The sequence below is a fragment of the Leptidea sinapis genome, chromosome 2 (genome assembly GCF_905404315.1).
Source record: "Leptidea sinapis chromosome 2, ilLepSina1.1, whole genome shotgun sequence".
In the NCBI taxonomy this organism is placed as follows: Eukaryota; Metazoa; Arthropoda; class Insecta; order Lepidoptera; family Pieridae; genus Leptidea; species Leptidea sinapis.
In genome coordinates this window covers 24,792,753-24,813,583 of record NC_066266.1, presented here as the reverse complement: position 1 = coordinate 24,813,583, position 20,831 = coordinate 24,792,753, and the positions used below count along the sequence as shown (strand labels likewise).

Genomic DNA, 20,831 nt, shown 5'->3' with positions numbered 1-20,831 from the left:
ATGCTAAGCTATCACATTAAGAATAGCTTCCATGTCTGCATAAGTGAGTGTGTGTAACCATCACTGTATTTTAAATTTGACCTGATGGACCGAGCAGATGTAAGAATGGGCTAAATCTACTTGCAAATGTTGTATTTATTATTGGTGTTGGAATCTTGTACGAACGGCTATCTAGTAGGTTTTTATAACTAGGCAAATACAAGACCTCTTTATGTATGCTTGTCATAACACGCAAGATAAATATACCTCGGACAGAAAGAAGTTCTAAGTCTTTATATAGTTTATGTGTTGGATATCTAATAGGTTTTTTAAAAATCACTTTCAGGACAGCTCTCTGTGCTTTTTCTAAGAGTATCATGTGTGAAGTAGCCGCCCCTCCCCATACGGTGATACAATAAGATCATACTTACTGATGTTAATGCTTAGTGGATGGTATCTAAACACTGCCACTAATTTTGAGCATCAATTATCAATAACTTCTTGGAGCATATGAAGAACTTCATATCATATACATCCCATAGACTGTCTTCTTTGTAGAGGATGTTTTAGTGCTGAACAGTCAACTGCCACTTATAATCCCTATAATACAGTAGGAACATTGAACCTGAACACCAGTGGGAGGCTCCGTTGCACAGGATGCCGGCTAGATTATGGGTACCACAACGGGTCCTATTTCTACCATGAAGCAGTAATGTGTAAGCATTGCTGTGTATTGGTCTGAAGGGTGCCATAGCTAGCGAAATTACTGGGCAAATGAGACTTAACATCATATGTCTCAAGGTGACGTGCACATTTTTAGTGTCACTCAGAATTTTTGGGGTTTTTCAAGAATCCTGAGCGGCACTGCATTTGAATGGGCAGGGAGTTTCAATTACCATCAGCTGGACGTCCTGCTCGTCTTGTCCCTTATTTTCATTAAAAAAAAACCTAGGAAGTGCTTAGGAAAGTTCTATGTACCTGGCTTGTACTTGGCTTATTTCTGCAATATATCAGCTTGGTTATAGACAGTCTCTCAAAGAAAAATTTAAAGAAATAAATATTATGACTGTTCATTGTCAGTACATTTATGAAAATTTAATATACATTCACAAAAATCATCACCTTTTTGCTCTTAAAAGTGATTTTCATAATTATAACACTAGAAATAAGGGATTGCTTGTAACTAATTCTAGTAGGCTTCATAAGATACATAATAGCTTTAAGGGTAAATGTATACACTTCTACAATAAAGTCCCAGCCACTGTTCAGGCATTATCTATGAATAAATTTTAATGTTTTATAAAAAATGGCTCTATCGTAAATCCTATTACTCCACTGCTGAATATCTAAATGATCGGACACCCTGGGACTAGATTTGAATTATTTTATAGCGATAGAAATGACTGTACAATATTGTATATTTTTATTGAAAAGAGCGCAAAAAAAGAATGCTGGGAGAGTTTCTTGCGCCGCTTCTCTCTCAGAGCGCCATTTGTATCGGAAGCGGTAGTAGTATAAGAAATGACATCAAAAAGAATTCTAAAGGAATCAATTTTGAGAAAATAAATGCCTTTTATGCCTATGGTTGTTACATGATAATTTGGCTGACTTTATGAAGCTTTTAATATGATTATTTAATATCTAGACTTCTGTCAGTCTATTCTTTCCAGTTTCTTATTTTATCTCTTCTTTTCGAGCCTTACATCATCCTGTCCATTGCATTGACATTTGGCTAATCTTTCTCTTAGAGATATGGTCAGTGTCCATGTGTCCATAAGTCAAACATGGAAGAAAACATGCCTCAAAGGTTTTCCTTTTCAATGCCATGTTTAGTCTTTTCTAAGGACTATTTATGGATATGAAATATACACATGGGCTCAAATTAAAACTAAAGATTGACATCTCAAATCAATTTTCTGATATGCCAATAGATAAATCTTGTAGATGAAGAAAATACTAGTAAAAACAAGGAGATACTCTAGCATCATTTCTTCTCTATTAAAGTGCCATTTCATTCCGAAGTAGTTATTGTAGTTTGATTGAAATCTAAAAGTATTCTTATAGAATCAATTTTGATATAGAAATTATTTGTTAAAACTTAGTATCCCATAGCACGAATTGTGAGGTAATAAATATTGTAATTGATAGAACTTTAGACCACAATTATAATGCTACCACTCCTGTTACAAGGTAATAAACCATTCCCGAGAAAAAATCACTATAAGTTAACCTCAAAATATGACATTTTTATGGGGAGGAAAGAATGGGAAACGCCTAGAATTCGTTTCTGGCACTCGTCGCCAGCAATTCTCGGCTCGTGTGTTGTTTTGACTGTTCTAACATAACCTAACCAATTTATTTTTCATGAAAATGGTGCATTATCTTGTAATAAGAGTGGTATCATTATAATTGTGGACTAAATCTCTATCAACTATAATATTTTTTACCTCCTAATTCGTGATATGGGATACTAAGTCCAACCCAAATTATTTGCCTTAATGCTAAAGGTATGGGTTAGCATAATTCTTTATTAAACTCTACTACGTAAACATTTTGTTAACTATACAAATGATTTAAGTTTTCTTTAGTGTTAATTCCGCCAATATTTGTTTTTAAAAACAATTCGACACGTGTTTCGCCTCTACTTGAGACTGAGTCTCGTGCCAGATTTTGGCGAGACAATACTTCTTGAGGATGCCTCGTGTAGAGGCGAAACATAGAATTATTTTTAAAAACAAATATTGGCGGAATTAACACTAAAGAAAACTTAAATCATTTGTATAATTATGGATTTCCGCAAAGTAACGCCTAATTTAATAACTATTATTATAATTCAATAACTATTATTATAGTTAACTATTGAAATTACACTAACTCCACTTAACCTATTACCAGTGCGTAGTTACATAATAATTCACATTCACAGATTGCCGTACGAATCAAATGTGAGATCAGTCTGGCTTGAAGCAATTGGCAACGTTGCAACTGATAATAAACATGTGGTTTGCTCGGAACACTTTGTAGATGATGATATGTATTATACAAATGGTGGAGTGAGGAAGCTAAAGGCAGGTGCTGTTCCGAGAGTCGCTGTGAGTTTAAATTTATCTATATTTCAGGCTTCAACAAACTTTCTTCCATGTACAACCGGCACTAAAATGTAAGATGCACATAGACCAATATATTGGTGACACCTGCTGTCTTCGGCAGTTGAAGCAGCAGCCTAAAGAAGTTTTACTTCAATAATGCTTTTTAGGCCATAGAATATAGACTTTTTCAAAGGCTTAATAAAGTATGTACTTATATTACTGTTGGTGGCTGTATAAATAACAGATTTAAGTACAGGAGTATGAAAAAATACTGTAGAATATATATTGTTTTGTTGTGTATAAAATAACTGGTAAAAGTATTTTTGAAATCGCACATATAACTTTTGAGTTTATTCATTGCTGCAAGAATTCATCTTTATAATTATTTCACTATGAAGCTTATGACAAATCTTAATATATATTAATTACGTGACACGTTGTTTGTCCGTGATGGACTCCTAAACTAATGAACGGATTTTAATGGAGAGTGCAGTTTTGTTAAACTTGAGAGATAGGATAGTTTTTATTTCGCCTTGGGACCCATAATTATTTTTATTTATAATTTTTGTTTTGTATGGGCATATTTTCTATGAGAGAATTTAGTGACGCACGATTTTTTCAGTTCCACTGTGAAACAATTTCATTATAACAACAGGGAGCATTTTGTACGTAATACTTCTTGATGTTTTGAAATATTATTGGAAAATTTCTATAAAACAGTATTTTTTTTTATTATCTACAGAACAACGTCTGTTGGTTCAGCTGGTATATTATATATTTTATTTCACAGGCGTGCAGAATATGTTTGGCTACAGAACTAAAACTGTATCAGCTACAGTGTTCCGACTTAGATCACACTTATCAGGAAATCACTGGAGTTGTAAGTAATAGCTTAAGACTTACTTATACAGATTCAAATATTTTGAAGTAAACACTCTTTATCTACACCCATGCTTTAAAGTTTAGATCCTTTATTAAAGATTGTAAAACAGTTATCTTATTAAAACGCAACATTAAAACACCCAATGTCCTAATAACTCATTTGTATAATGATAACTAGGACTGGCTTTATTAATATTAGCAGTAAGCTAACTGTTACAGAATCTTTTATAGAGGATTCATATTATGGGTGTAGATAAAGTATTGTATGCAACTGTTGATAATTAGGTATTAAAACACTTATGTGATATCACACTCGCACATTTTTTTGTAACAATTTGCAATGAAATTATTTTTTGTTGAAATATTTATTTTGGAAATATATTTCTTATTTATTCTAACATATTGACTTTGCTTTAAAATATTTATTTTTAAATTTTTTCCGTTGATGTTTCACTATTTACTGTGTCCCAGCAGTTTCATTCCGTTCTTGATCAATTTCATAAATTAATATTTTGTTTTACCAGTGACTCCTTTGCACAGGTTGCCGGCTAGATTATGGGTACCACAACGGCGCCTATTTATACCGTGAAGCAGTAATGTGCAAGCATTATTGTGTTTCGGTCTGAAGGGCGCCCTAGCTAGTGAAATTACTGGCCAAATGAGACTCAACATCTTATGTCTCAAGGTTACGAGCGCAATTGTAGTGCCACTCAGCCAGTTTAGTCTCGTTTCTTTAATTTCAGACATATACGGAAGTCTTACCCCAGTTTGTATGTACCGAGTGCGCCCAGCGGCTGATTAACTTTCGTCAGTTCAAAAACAAATGCCTCAAATCGCATTCGCTGATGCAACAAATATTGGATAAGCATGATCGTGTAAGTTGTAATCAGTTTATAAATTTTATTTGTATTTAGGGATTCGCCCCAGCGCTCTACCCACTAAGCCACCCGTCTGGATGACGCATGATTCATAAATCTTGGTTCATTGACTCTAATTTTAATATATTAATTAATTCGCTTTGAAAATAAATTATTCAAACACCCTATATCTTCTGTTCTAGTGTACTCCGTAATACACAAATAAAATTTGAAAGACTCGAACCTACGACCCCGGGCTTTCCGTGCCAGTTCTCTAACCAACTGAGCCAACCGTTCGAGTGACGTATCGTCATAAAATCTTGTATGCTTTGTTCAACTCTTAGGTTGTGGCTTCATCTACAGAATCAACTTTACAGTTGATAACCTGCTCAACCCCAATATTTGCATGTTAGGAAATTGACTTGAGATGTCGCTCTTGCAAATCTAAACAATTTGTTAAGTTTTAAAGTTTATTGCACGCCTCATAAGTGAAGCTGTGAAGCAGTGCTCTACTCTCAACATGTGAAGAAAAGCTAATTTCTCGAAATTAATATTGATTTTATAACTACCCACTTGAATATTTTAAAAAATCGGGAAGTTATTGGTTTTACCCCGGTTTGAAGCGTTTAATAAGCTAGTTTGATGAGCTTCTGTATTGAATATTTCAATATAGTCCGTCTTTTATATTCTAAGACCGGAATTGCAAATAATCAACAACAAACGAACAAACTTGTTACATGCCTCTAATCAAGTAAACCGTAAGCGTCTTTGCACAGGATGCCGACTAGATTATAGGTACTACAACGGCGCCTATTTCTGCCGTGAAGCAGTAAAATGTAAACATTATTGTGTTTCAGTCTGAAAGGCACCGTAGCTAGTGAAATTACTGGGCAAATGATACTTAACATCTTATGTCGCAAGGCGGCGAGATCAATTGTAGTGCCACTCAGAATGTTTGAGTATTTCAAGAATCCTGAGCGGCATTACAGTGTTATAGGCAGGTATCATTTACCATCAGCTGAATGTCCTGCTCGTAATGTCCCTTATTGTCATATAAAAAGCATGCCTAGTGCTAAAAACGTGTTAAACAATATGATCTTACCTTAATATAATTTTCAGCTAAGCTTTAGTAGTATTAAAAGTATAGATCGAGATACAAGTTTACTGAAAAGCAATTTGTCTATAAAACACAACTCAGATATTTATGATCTCAGCCTAGTATATGATGATAGTAAGATAATTGATCATTTAAAAGTCGAAGAAGATCTGTACAAAGATAACGATGATCTTAAAAATGAAGATGTGATACAGGATGATATTAAAATTGATGATGATATATTAAACGATGATTTAACGAACGATGCTGATATAAATATAAAGTCGGATGACAACTTTTCTTCGGACGACAATTTGCTTATAAATTTGAAACGTAAAAAGCGGAAAAAAGATAAAAAGCACACTGCCAAGAAGGTGAGAAAAAAAGAAACAGAGCCAAAGATCGATAGGCGTCGCAAACCTTTTTTGAATGGTGATTTGAACGAAACACTGTTTACGATAACTGATTTGACATATGAAGAGCAAGTTGCTGAAATACAGAAGAGACAGGAATCTGCGAATTATAAGAACGCAGTGTTCAAATGCACATTGTGCTTCAAAGGGTTTTTGGATGAAGATGCTTATAAAGGGCATATGATGAGACATACTGATGTAAGTAGTTCTATTAATTCATACTTTGAATTTTTACATGTTAATATTTACATTACATATGTCTTTATTAAATTATAAGGTGTCTATGAACGACTAGAGACGAGAGATTAAGTCGGTCGTTACGGTGGAAATTAATTAATGTGTAACGCGGCAATTTTTCACGATTATTTTCAATGACTATGTACGAAGGACTAGCACCAATTTTATTTTCACTTGATGAAGGATACGTGAATTTTGAACGTTCATTGCATGAACTACCTAAATGATTATATAATCTGGGGTTTCCCAAGGCTGTGTGCTGAGGCCTATACTATTCCTTCTGTACATTATCTGGATCGGATGAACCGAATTATGGAATTATCTTCGTCACGCGGAACTTAAAAAAGCTAAGGATGGGATTTTGCCAGCGTTGCGAAAGAGCGTATTCCATAAAGACTAGTTTGTACTCCTATTCCTTTATAAAAGTGGTTTTCAATTATTATCTATTTTTCCTTCGCTGTTAAAGCGTCGAATCAACGAACTTACAAATTCGGAAATTGGAAAAAATATTAATATCACTTCACGGATAAGAAAGCCTCTATGGCGTTACAAACGCTCTTCAGTCCTGAGAAGAACAGGTGCATGAGACTTATCTAGTATTTAATATTTATACCACGGAAGAACCCGTGATGGCGATCACTCAATACCTAAGCAGTGGTGATATAAAAAGAGATGTAAATATTTGGCTGTTTCCAGCAATGTGGTGAATACGAATGTGAAATATGCAAGACTCACTTCAAACACTCGCACGCGCTCAGGAAGCATATAACGGCGCACCACACGCAGCGGTATTGCTGCAATTATTGCCCCTACGTCACAACGCATCGGTGAGTCTGATCAAAATAATTTGCAGTTTTGCTTTTCTTGCTTTTTCGTGTTTTTTGGATTCTATAATCGGAGGCATTTATGTACTTTAAACAAGTATAATCACCGCCTATTAAAAGGTCAGAAATGACCAATAATTTGAACATTTCCTTTCAGCCAGACAGCTCGACTGCACGAGAGGTGGCACAAAGGAACCAAATATCAGTGTCCCCACTGTATGGAGGAGTTTCTGTGAGTATCCTCACTTTTATTTGTTAGCAAGTTTTTTTTTCAATAGTAATTTATGTTTTTCTTTGTTTGAAAACAGCTATTGAACAATGTGATCTTGTTGATGTTAACACTAGCGGCCTTACAAATAAACTTGGTAAAAATTTATATCTGAGAATAAACCAAATATGAAAAATTTTGACTATATCGCTGACTAGCATTAATTTTGTAATTTTTAGTTATCATGCGTAGGTAGGCTATAACATGGTTCGTCATGCTTACTGATTGCTTGGCGGCGTCGTGTGCCGGGTCGTCTCCTTACCTTAAATATGTGCGAGGAGAACGATGGCTGGTCCATGCGTAAACTCCTGAACGGATGTTAATTATAAGTTAATAAATTATTGTATTTGTTGGATGCAATTACTAAATGTGACAGTAATCACGACCATCATGTTCACGAAGCATCCTTACACAAACAATGAATTCAAGCTGTAAAGATTAATGCATCCAATATACGATAATTTTTACTAATACAGTTAATTTTTTATTACTTTTAATAAAATAGTTTATATTATTTAAACACGGCTCAAATATTGGATGCCTTACAAACTAATTTGTATATTACACCCTTTGTAAAATACTCTATTTGATTGAAGGGAGTGGCCGTTGCGTTTTCTTATATTATGTTCTTCTCACGAGCTCAACTTTTTACGAACATATGGTAAATTCAGTAATTTAAAAGAATTATTAGTAGTGATGAGTCTAATGCGCTTAGCTTAAGCCTAATTGAATAAAGTTTATTTGACTTCGACAACACTGTCAATACAATGATAATTCAGAAGTTTTCCGAATGTCATACAGCTTTGCAAATAAACGCGGGAAACGTTGTACGTCCGAATAAACCAATCATAAGAAAAATATCTATTAGTAAAGATTTTGCATATTCTTGGTTTATTCTCATGTGTAACTTGAAACCAAGGTTATTTGTAAGGCCGTAGAGGTTTATGACAATAACTTTTTGTTAAAGAGTTGCCATATTCATCACAGGATGTTTTATCCATTTCCGATCCGGTATTATTAAATCGATATTTTTATCCGACCTATTTCTGTTTTTATGGAAAATGAGGACAAACGAGCGTACAGGGCCCATCTGTTGTTAAGTGATCACCGCCGCCCACATTCTCTTGCAACACCAGGACACAGGAGCGTTGCCGGCCTTTAAGGAAGGTGTACGCGCTTTTTTGAAGGTACCCATGTGGTATAGTCTCGGAATAGTACTAGGCCTATTTTATGAAGTGTTCCAGAAACTAAGCATTTTGTTTCGTGTTAGAGAGAAATCCGCTGACTACGATCTATATCCGTCCAGTGAGGAAACTGGTGGTCTACTTCCATAAAAACTCGGGAAGATGCGCCTTGTGCCAAACGAAGGACTTCGCTATATCCAGACTAACTGCAAGGCCTTCTCCGTGGTTTCAATAGCTGCCGCCCAACTGTTTAAGGCCGCGCCCTACTTGGGCGACTCAACGCGAATGTGAATTTGACTTAATGCGGTGCAATGCGGCGATTCTGTTCTACGTGCGTACGAATCGTCCTTTCCCTAACAAAAGGAGGCAGTGACGGATCTGAACTGATCGCGTTCGCTTCGATTCGCGCTGCGCCAATACATATCAATTATTAATTGTTTTCGCGCCGAATTTCGCGTTCGCGTCCAGGACACTCGCGTAGGACCTTCTGTCGGTTACATAGAATCAGACCTTTTTTAATCGACTTCAAAAAAGGAGGAGGTTCTCAATTCGTCGGTATGTTTTTTTTTATGTTTGTTACTTCAAAACTTTCGACTGGGTGAACCGAATTTGATAATTCTTTTTATATTTGAAAGCTGATGCTTCCCGTGTGGTCCCATTGTAATTTTGTTGAGATCTGACAGTGGCATCCATGAGAAAACCATCAAAATCTTAAATTTGCTATACATACGTATAGCAAAGTGGAAGATAAATTTACGAATAACTCAATATCGCGCCAACCGATTTCTATGATTCTTTTTTTATTGGAAAGGATATACTTCAAAGATAGTTTGGTTAGGTTCTGATTACGGAATTCATGACAAAGTAATGGAACTCTTCAATACTTAGGAGCAACATAACGATACTTGGCCGAATCTTTTTTATGGTATCCGGATATTTAAGTCATCTACCATAACATAGTTTGTTTCCGAGTGATGGATGTTTAAATGTATTTATGTATATTTATATGAATTTATGTATGTTTAAGTAAGTATATTGTATTAAATATATCATTGTCTTGTAACCCATAACACAGGCTATATATATGCTTAACTTGGGGCAATAATTAGTGTAAAAAGTGTGTCAATATTATATTATATTATTCTGGTTTCTTATTTAATAATAGTGCGGTGGTGGTTTGTTATCAATAAATTTCTATTCTATTCTAAATTTTCAGTAAATTCACAACATACATGGGCCACATTCGAATAAAACATCCGTCGGACTTTGTTTGTGAACTTTGCGGGTACTCTTTTGTGAGCGAGAAAGGGATAGAGCTACATAAAAAACTAAAACATAGGCTAGATAGCTATGAGGTAAGATACTCGACTTTTTATATGCCTGTCTGATTGACAACGTCGTCAAAAAATGTTCGAGCGGCGTTGTATATGTATACATTAAGTTATACAGATAACATAAAATTATTCATTCAAATTATTTGAAGGTACCCATGTCTTATCGCCCCGGAAACACCGCACAAGGAGGCTCATTCCACAGCGTTGTAGTACGCGGAAGAAAGCTCCTTGAAAACCGCACTGTGGAGGACCGCCACACATCCAGATGGTGGGGATGATATCCTAACTTGTGGGGTGTCGTGCTAAGGTGGAATTCGGCGGCAGGAATCAGGTTAAACAGCTCTTCGGAACACTCCCCGTGATAAATGCGGTAGAAGACACACAATGAAGTGACATCTCTACGCAACGCCAAGTGATCCAGCCGTTCGATATGTTATGACATTCATAAGTGTAATTTCCGTGAATGAATAAAGTGATTTTGATTTGATTTATGTTGCATATACATAGGTTAGAATATTCTTTATTCATTCTAGAGTTTTCCGAAGTGTGGCCTACTAGGTGAAATTTAATTTACAATACCGTCGTTATTTTCAGTTTCCCGAAAACGCACCTCTGTGTGAACTATGTAACGTTCGTTTCCTGTCTGAAGAAGCTTATAAGAGGCACCTGAGCGTCTCCGGGAGGCACAACAAAGATTCGTAAGCATTTTTTTCTATGACAATAAGGGATGTGACGAGCAGGAAGTTCAGCTGATGGTAATTGATACGCCCTGCCCATTACAATTCACTGCCGCTCAGGATTCTTGATAATCCCAAAACTTCTGAGCGGCACTACATTTGTGTAGGTCACCTTGCCACAAAACATGTTAAGTCTCACTTGCCCAGTAATCTCACTAGCTACGGCGCCCTTCAAACCCAAACACAATAATGCTTACACATTACCGCTTCACGGCAGAAATAGGCGCCGTTGTGGTACCCATAATCTAGCCGGCATCCTGTGCAAAGGAGCCTGCCACTGGTAAACTACTAAGGTATAAAGAATTTAGTTTTTTACTACTGAAGGAATACCACAAAAGGTGACAAAAAGTGATACCATTTACATTTTTAATATTTTAGAAAGCTAATATGTGAAACTTAAGAAAAGCAAAGTTAAAATATAATTTATAACATATTAGAAAGGGTCTCCTAATTGTTTATAGACTGTATAATGATATCTGATTTTTTCTAGTAACATCCATTCATATAGGTAAAAATAGAAGATCGAATTGGTCCATAATCGACGGTGCTCGAGCCCGAGGCAAGGCTTCGAATCCGAAAGCATTTTAACATTTAAATTATTATTAAAGTGAAAATTTCTTTAGCCGTGTTGGGCCCTTTTTAGTAGGGGAAAATGTTATGGGTTCGCGTCACCGACATGCTCGTGATTGCAGCACGCGATAAATAAATCATTTAAAAAATCAATATAAATATATATAGATACTTGAAACTTTTTGGATGGGTGAAATCTCATGAGTTCGCGTCACAGAAATGCTTATAACAGTATATCTGTAGCAGCTATACAGCTGACGTATTATGCAACATTAGTGCTGTGTATATCTTATAAGTGAAATTGAATGGATCTAGTGAAAAGTTCAATGTCGATATATATACTGTGCATTGTTGAAATAGTGTTTTTGGAGAGGATTGGCTAATGTGAGAATATAATTTCTGGATAAAAATATTGGCGTTTTTCATGTTTTCAAAATTAAAGTTATTAATTTTTTTATAATCCCTAATAAATGCTTGCAAATTATCTTTATTTATTTACAGTGTTTGTGGATTTATGTATCTGTGAGTGTGTTTGAAAGTCTGTAAAGCTGTTGTAATTAAAATATTATTCATAACGTACATTACATTATTATTACATTCCTGAACCCAATATTATTAATATATATTTTTCAGATATTATCTTAAAAATTATTATATTTTTTTTATAATCGCTTATAAAATGCTCGCAAAATACCTTTATTTGTTTACGGTGTGTGTTAATGAACCAGCTACTGTAATCAATAACTTTTGTATTAATTTACTTGACTTGCTGGTGTAAGACATTGACTATTTGACGTTTGAGTATTTTTATTTGCATCACTTTACATATATTGTAATTGAAATGATCTGTAAAACGATGAAGCTGTAAATGTTGAATTAAAAGAGCGGCAAGGAGTTTCTTGCTACTTCTTCTCATTAGATCAACCCTATACGAAGTAGCGGTAAATTCAATAAGATAAAAAAATTCCGTGACCTACATGAATAAAGTGATTTTGATTTGATTTATTCGTAGGAAGTCAAAAGAGAAGTCGCGGAAGGGCCGTAAACCCCGCGAGGTGCGAGCGAGAGAGAAGACCAGTGAAGACGAGACGGAAGATAGAAGGTACCCCAGCCAAATAAGGAAGTCGGAGGGACCTATATCATGTGAACAGGTAATTTATTAATATAGGAATGTATGGATGACAGATAACGATATATTTAATACTTTTTTTATAGCCACGATTAGTAATAATATCTGGACGACCGAGCCTTGCTCGAATTTTTAAGAATCTACAAAACTTGATCAAAAAAAAACTAATAGGACATCTGGATTCGGAACGGTGCGGGGCTTCTCTGCTTTCCGGATAACCCAATGTCCCATCTGAGCTATTATAGTATTGTATATAGTGGCGAAATTTACCTTTATATTCTAATGTAATTGTTTCTCATTAAAACACAGATAAGACTACATTTTGAAACCTAGCTAGATCGATTTCTCACCCCCGAAACTATCTCAATACTAAATTTCATTAAAATGGTTGGAGCCGTTTCCGAGATTCAGATTATTATATACAAGAATTGTTCGTTTAAAGGTATAACATAAGTACATACTTTATTAAGTCTTTGAAAAAGCTCTATGGCCTAAAAAAGCATCGTTTTCAGTAATATAAATATGCTTGAGTATTTTTATTTGAAATAATTATTTGTAGTAATGACGCTATTATTAGTTATTATTTAAGTCAGTGAAATTAATGGGCAAATGAGATTTAATATCTTTTTTATAATAAATTACGTTTATTTCAAAGATTTAGTGGTTACATTACATTTTAGTGGTTGAGACTTCCCAATAAGTTGTCTTAGGACACTTGTATATTTCGCAAGTTTCTTAACGGATACATAATATTTGATAAACAATATTGAAATAAACAAAAATGAATAAAAACCAAATGATCGCACAATTAAAACTGAAAGTCTGTAAACTATGTGTTCGTGCGGCACTGCATTGTAATTGGCAGGGCGTATCAATTACCATCGGCTGAACGTCCTGCTCGCCTCGTCCCTTATTGTCATAAAAAATGATTTAAAGTTTCTTGACACTTCTTCTCACTACTTAAAGCTCAACGTTTCCCATGTATATGTTTGACATTTTCGTAAAATGAAACTTTCTTCTTTCCAGTGCGGTGTTCAGTTAGTGGACTCTCGCGCGTACCACACGCACTTCAGACGGATGCACCCCGACAAGAATCGAACCAAGTACCCGTCCATGAAGTCGCCGTGCATGTGTGAAGTCTGCGGGAGAATATTCCAGGTATAAGATGTGTTTTTTTTAATGGAATAGGAGGACAAACGAGCGTACGGGTCACCTGGTGTTAAGTGATCACCGCCACCCACATTCTCCTGCAACACCAGAGAAACACAACAGCGTTGCCGGCCTTTGTCTCCTGTTATTTTCTTATCTAGTATAAAAAAAGTGTTATATTTTAACGTGGTATCCCTCACTTCTAGGATTAATTAAACTAATTAAATTTGTAACCAAAACTTATGAACAATGCGGGACTCGAACCCGCGACTTCTCGAGTTCCGTCCCAATGTTCTTACCAACTGAGCCAACCGTTCGAGTGACGCATGGTTCGTAAATCTTGGTATGTCTTGTTCAACTAACAATATAACTCGATACAACAAAGATTTGAAAGAGCGACATCTCAAGTCAATTTCCTAATATGCAAATATTGGGGTGGAGCAGGTTATCAACTGTAAAGTAGGTTCTGTAGATGGAGCTACAACCTGAGAGTTAAACGAGACATACCAAGATTTGCGACCGATGCGTCACTCGGACGGTTGGCTCAGATGGTAAATGCGCTCGGATGGAAACCGAAGGTGCGGGTTCTAGTCCTGCATCGGCCATAAAATTTGGTACGAATTAACTTTGTGTATTTATAAGTATCATCTCCTTGAGCTAGATGATTCTTTAATCATCACTTTTGATTTTGACTTACGTTGGTTGAATATAATTCCAGAGCCAGGTGCTGCTTCAAGGACCACCGCTGAGTCCAAATTCATAAGTGTTATTTCCTTAATTTAGATGAATAAAGTGATTTTGATTTTATTTAACTTGAGTATAATTTCACAGCCAGGCGCTGCTCAAGGACCACCGTTGGGTCCACAGCCAAAAGTGTAATTTCCTCAACCTATATGAACAAAATGATTTTGATTTGATTTATGTTGAGTATAGTTTCAGAGTCAGGCGCTGCTCAAGGACCACCGCTGGGTCCACATTCATAAGTGTAATTTGCTTGACCTAGATGAACAAAATGGTTTTGATTTGATTTAAGTTGAATATAATTTCAGAGCCAGGCGCTGCTCAAGGACCACCGCTGGGTCCACACGGGTGAGCGGCCATTCAGTTGCGAGGAGTGCGGCAAGTCGTTCCGCATGAAGCAGCGCCTTGTGGCTCACGGGCGGGTCCATAGCGAAGCGCGAGCTTCCTACACGTGCGCCCTCTGCGGGAAGAACTTCTCCACCCACAGCAACTGTCAGCGGCACATGTTTGTGAGTACAATATACCATCTTTACCATCACTTATGTATCAATATTATTTTTCCAAAAAAAAAGAGATTTTTTTTCCTTACTTTTTTTTAATGAAAATAATACAATAATAATAATATTGACACACTTTTACATAATTATCTTGCCCCAAACTAGTCATATCCTGTACTATGGGTACAAGACAACGATGTATTTAATATAATATACTTACTTAAACATACATAAATACATATAAACATCCATATTCATCATATAAATGATTGCACCTACCGGGATTCGAACCCGGGACCTCTAGCTCAGTAGTTAGTGTCACTAACCATTCGGCTCTAAGGGCATAATCAAATAAGGGACGAGACGAGCAGGATACAATGCAGTACCGCTCAGGATGATTAAAAAACCCAAAAATTCTGAGGGGCACTATAACTGCGCTCGTCACCTTGAGACATAAGATGTTAAGTCACATTTTCCTAGTATTTTCACTTTCTACGACGCCCTTCAGACCGAAACACGATAATGTTTATTACACATATCTGCTTCACGGCAGAAATAGGCGCCGCTGTTGTACCCAAGAACCCTCTTAATGGTGATCCTAGTACAAATAGTTATATTTTTGTTAATCTGTTGTAGATACACACGGGTCTGCGGCCCTACAAGTGTGAGATGTGCGGCAAATGTTTCAAGCAAGCGAGCGAGAAGAGATCCCACATCACGTACGTGCACCTCAAGAAGCCGTGGCCGAAGAGGACTCGAGGGAAGAGAAGAGGAGATAGAACGGTAATGAAAAGAATAGAGAAAATCATTTATTCAATGAGAAGAAGCAGCAAGAAACTATTGCAAAACTAAGCAATATTGTAATCAAAGAATGTACTATAGCATGTATCATTGACATAATGTATAACAAAAAGTGTGTGTGTGTACTTATGTATGCACACAAGAAGTTATACTTTTTTTGAATACGGCTGTTTCGGCTTGAACCCTTTGCCTGTACTAATAATGGACGAAGAAACCAAAAAAAAAAAAAAAATAACGAATGTCGCAAACGTCAGGAAATTTTAGGACAACCAACTTTAACCTGTTTCTTTTGTGTTCTCATCATTTTTTCATAACGCGCCTAAAGAAATTTAACTTTAAAAATACTATTATTGTGTGTCCGGCCACTCCACAATTTTATTCATAAACCGCTTGGCAATCCTTCACGCTACTCCCTCTCCGCCATTATGTTGGTAGTGCCCATGATTAATATCTAATAATTCTGTAATTACTTTCCAGTACGAAGACCAACTGCATATTTACGATCTCGTAATCTAAAATAACTAACTAGTGGTGGTTTAACCCATGAATTCGTTTACAGGGTCAACTGGCTCCCGGCGCCATGACAGGTGGGAACGAGATAGATATATCGCAGACAATATGGCCGCCGTGCGAACAGAAAAATGACGCCGTTTTAGACAAACCTCTCTATTATAATATTAAAATGTAGTAATAACTTATTTATGTAATAGTTTTATAGCAATATCAATTAAATGCTTTTTGTACGAGAGTTCCTTTTTATTTAAGTGACCATATAATATCGGATTTACTTTTATTTACGATACTACATTGTAGTAGCCATACCTTGTGTCGTGTCACTAATCGTCTTCACGAATGATATAAAAACGAGTGGGATGATCACTTATCATCTAGGGATAGCTTGTTACTTCACGACTGATATCAAAATGAGTGGGATGATCACTTATCATATAGGGATAGCTTGTTACTTCACGACTGATACAAAAATGAGTGGGATGATCACTTATCATCTAGGGATAGCTTGTTACTTCACGACTGATACAAAAATGAGTGGGATGATCACTTATCATCTAGGGATAGCTTGTTACTTCACGACTGATACAAAAATGAGTGGGATGATCACTTATCATCTAGGGATAGCTTGTTCGTCACGACTGATATAAAAATGAGTGGGATGATCACTTATCATCTAGGGATATCTTGTTCTTCACGACTGATACAAAAATGAGTGGGATGATCACTTATCATCTAGGGATAGCTTGTTCTTCACGACTGATATAAAAATGAGTGGGATGATCACTTATCATCTAGGCATAGCTTGTTACTTCATGACTGATTTAAAAACAGGCGGAATGATCACTTACTATCTAGAGATAGCTTACTGGGCAAATGAGACTTAACATCTTATGTCTCAAGGTGACAAGCGCAGTTGTAGTGCCATTCAGAATTTGTGGCGTTTTTCAAGAATCCTGAGTGGCACTGCATTATAATGGGCAAGGCCTATCAATTACCATCAGCCGAACGTCACTACTCACAAAACTTCATGACAAAAAATGGGCGGAAAAAGTAAAAACGTACACTAGTAATATATTGTAACTTTATCATAAAAAACGCACAAAGTGATCACATACAATTTTGTAATCGCTTCTTATATAAAACGGGCGGAGAATTGCCCGTTGGTGACATTATTAGAAGTTCTAATTCTGATCTTTCAGCACTTATCAGCACCCAATCACTTCGTTGACTTGTTATTTTGAATTTGTGATGATTTCGAACAATTTTTAAAAGAAAAAAAAAATTTTTGAAATTGAAAATATTACGCCTTGGTTTTGAAAAAAAATGAAACAACGTCTTTAATTAAAATATTTATTATCAAAACTTATTCTAAAAAAATAGGCTAAAACTAAAGCGATTGTTATTTACAAATATGAATAAACAATAACTTTATCTTGAAATAAATTAGATATTTAAGCTGGGATAAGAGCTAGAACATTTACCTTTTCGCCAATTGTCGACCTACCAAATTAAATGTTGATAAAAAGTATTTATACATAATTGCATATGTCGTACTGTCAAAGCCGTGACATTATAATTTCTACTCGTGATATTGGGTATGTTCCGATATGCACTGCGACCACTGTACAGTGTGACGTCAATTTAGTATACTGTGAAGCCAATCCTTTATAGCCAGTTATATTGGTTACTATTTAAAACGGAACGCCACATTTTTGACGCAGTTTCAAATGAGTGTATTAACGTTGTACAATTCATTAAAAAAACTGTTGTTGGAGTAGGTACTGTCAAATTAAAAACTTATATATATTTATATTTTAATTAACATTAATTGTAAATTGAATTTATAATATAATAAAAGTAAGTAGTTTTTCACGATCATTGCACGATGAAAAATTCCTGCGTAACTTTCAGCTTGTATTGAACATTTTTAAGACAGTCCAATAAGGTTAATTTTTGCAATTCTTCCATTGTTTTTTTTATTAATCCTAACTAATTACAGAACTTTATAATTTTCGTATTAAACTGAAGGTATGTAAGGCTCGAGTGGTCTTGACTGATCACGTGATCAAAGTACTGCGAGCACCTTACCTCGAAAACGCCAGTGCTCACAGTATAATATGGCGAAGATTTATGACGTCATATATTTTCCTAGGGTACTGCGTCAGTATACTAGCAGTCCATAACGGAAGGAATATTTTTACAGTGATAGCACTGTGCAGTGCTCGCAGTGCATATGGGAACATACCCATTATAAATTAACTAGTAGATTGTCAATCGACTTCATTTCTTACGATTTAAAAGTCTGGTTTTAGTGACAATGTAATGTCACGGGTACACTATAGTGATAGTATAATAAATCTAGGTATATTACAAATGAAGTCAGCAATGCGTGACGTCGAGCCCCAATTACGAAAACTATAATAGTAAATATTGGAGCGTGTATACAATTTTCCATATTATTGTTGAAATAGTGAACAAGGATCCATTCGGTTCTGGCACACGCCGGCCGCTGCCGCGGCACGCTACGCTCAACTCGTGAGTTGTGATTAACCGTGTTAATTTATTTTTGGGACCTACAACTGAATCATGTCCGATTCGCTTTGATAACAATTAGATGATTAAACTAACGTATAACCAAAAAATAATGATTATATAATAAATACAAGAAACATACGGCCTCATAAACATATAATTATTGTCTTACAATATCACTATAGTGTACCTGTGAAATTACAATGTCACTAAAACCAGGCCGTGAAATTGTAATGAAGTGGATTGACAATATATCGTTTTATTAAAATATTACCGTTTTGACAATATACCTACGACATATATGTCACGACTGGGTTGTTAGGAAAAGTGCTATCAACACCAAAAAGCGTGCGAGATAGACAGCAACATCTCTAACAGATATAGCAAGCTAGAAAAGGAAAGCGAATCTATTGTTTTAACCGATTTTGATTGGAAAGTCGTAAACAGGCAGCCACGCACATTACCTTATATTAAAATAAAATAAACTATTTTATATAAGTGTTTATATATATCATATCATTACCGTTAAAGCTGAAATGCTCTTCAACAATACGTTTCAATGCACCATCACTATTTACTTGGCAGCCTCCTCCACCTGACATTGGCTATATTGTGATGACCTTTGCGCAAAAGCCATAATATAAAGAATAGAAAAGACTATGTTATAACAATAGGCTATTCGTCAAATTTTTAAAATATATTCAAAAATGATCGTAAATATCGATAGCCAACTGGTATTTTTAATTCCATAAAAAATTAAAATTAAAGCGATCAACAGTCGCGCCAAAAATGGAACCGCCATGATCGTGACGTCATATTAAAACGAAACGTCAGATGTCCAGTGAAATCCTTTTTGATTTTTATTAATATACAAAAACCTTTCACAGCCCCTTCGTTGGTGTGTTGCTAAAGATATATTGTTTCTGTTATAGTGGCGTCACAAAATGGCGGTCGGCGTTTTCGGTCACGTGACGACAAACAGATAATAAAACTATGATTTTAATTTTGCAAATATAAATAATTCTCATGTTTTTATAACAAATTAGTTTTGAATCCGTATTTGATAAGGAAAAACCTCTCTAAATAACAAACTTTCATGATTTAATCTTCCATTAAATGCCTAGCTCGATTGTTGATTGAATAAGCATTATTTATATTAAGTCCACATTTTTTCCACAGGAGCGCTAGTAGTCACCGAAAAAACATGGCGACCGCATCTCAAACAGCGAACAACGTTGTATTACTAAATTAACTTATATATAGAACCTAACATAAACACCTTTAATATATTGTTGGTCGAAAGTTCACGAGAACTCGATAAGTACTTGACGGTATGAAGGAATCTTGGAACCTTCGAGTTGTTTACAAAAACATGTTTTTCTTGATTCATTCAGTTACTGAGCGATCAAATGAACAGTCTAGACGATGCCTATATTTGTGATGCTATACGAGACGGGAAGGACGTTCAACTGATGGTAATTGATACGCCCTGCCCATAACAATACAGTGCCGCTCTGGATTCTTGAAAAACACACAAATTCTGAGCGGCACTACAATTGGGCTCACCACCTTGAGAAATAAAATGTTAAGTCTCATTCGCACAGTAATTTCACAAGCTACGGCGCCCTTCAGACCGAAACACAGTAATGCTTGCACTGCTTCACGGCAGAAATAGGCACCATTGTGGTGGCATAATCTAGCCGGCATCCTGTGCAGAGGAGCTACCGACTGATATTTTTATTAGTAATTTTTTTTTATGGAATAGGAGGACAACAAACGGTTCACCTGTTGTTAAGTGATCACCGCCGCCCACAATCTCTTGCAACACCAGAGGAATCACAGGAGCGTTGCCGGCCTTTAAGGAAGGTGTACCCGCGTTTTTTGAAGGTTCCCATGTCGTATCGTCCCGGAAACACCGCACAAGGAAGCTCATTCCACAGCATTGTAGTACGTGGAAGAAAGCTCCTTGAAAACCGCACAGTGGAGGACCGCCACACAT

General features: G+C 35.8%; 1 protein-coding gene across 1 annotated transcript; it reads left to right on the top strand.

The window, feature by feature from the left end:
* The first annotated feature begins 2,477 nt into the window (after nt 1–2,477).
* LOC126973998 (uncharacterized) lies at nt 2,478–11,347 on the top strand. Its single transcript, XM_050821354.1, has 5 exons — nt 2,478–2,486; nt 4,694–4,858; nt 5,924–6,553; nt 10,038–10,184; nt 10,758–11,347. Exons 1-5 carry the CDS (start codon nt 2,478–2,480, stop codon nt 10,863–10,865), a joined length of 1,059 nt encoding a protein of 352 aa, XP_050677311.1. The 3' UTR covers nt 10,866–11,347.
* Nucleotides 11,348–20,831: the final 9,484 nt, after the last annotated feature.

What these genes read in the sequence shown, in the direction of transcription:
- LOC126973998 (XM_050821354.1), top strand. An exon ending in CATACTTTGAATTTTTACAT is followed by an intron (nt 6,554 to 10,037) that starts GTTAATATTTAC and finishes ATTCTATTCTAA; the next exon opens with ATTTTCAGTAAATTCACAAC. An exon ending in ATAGGCTAGATAGCTATGAG is followed by an intron (nt 10,185 to 10,757) that starts GTAAGATACTCG and finishes CGTTATTTTCAG; the next exon opens with TTTCCCGAAAACGCACCTCT.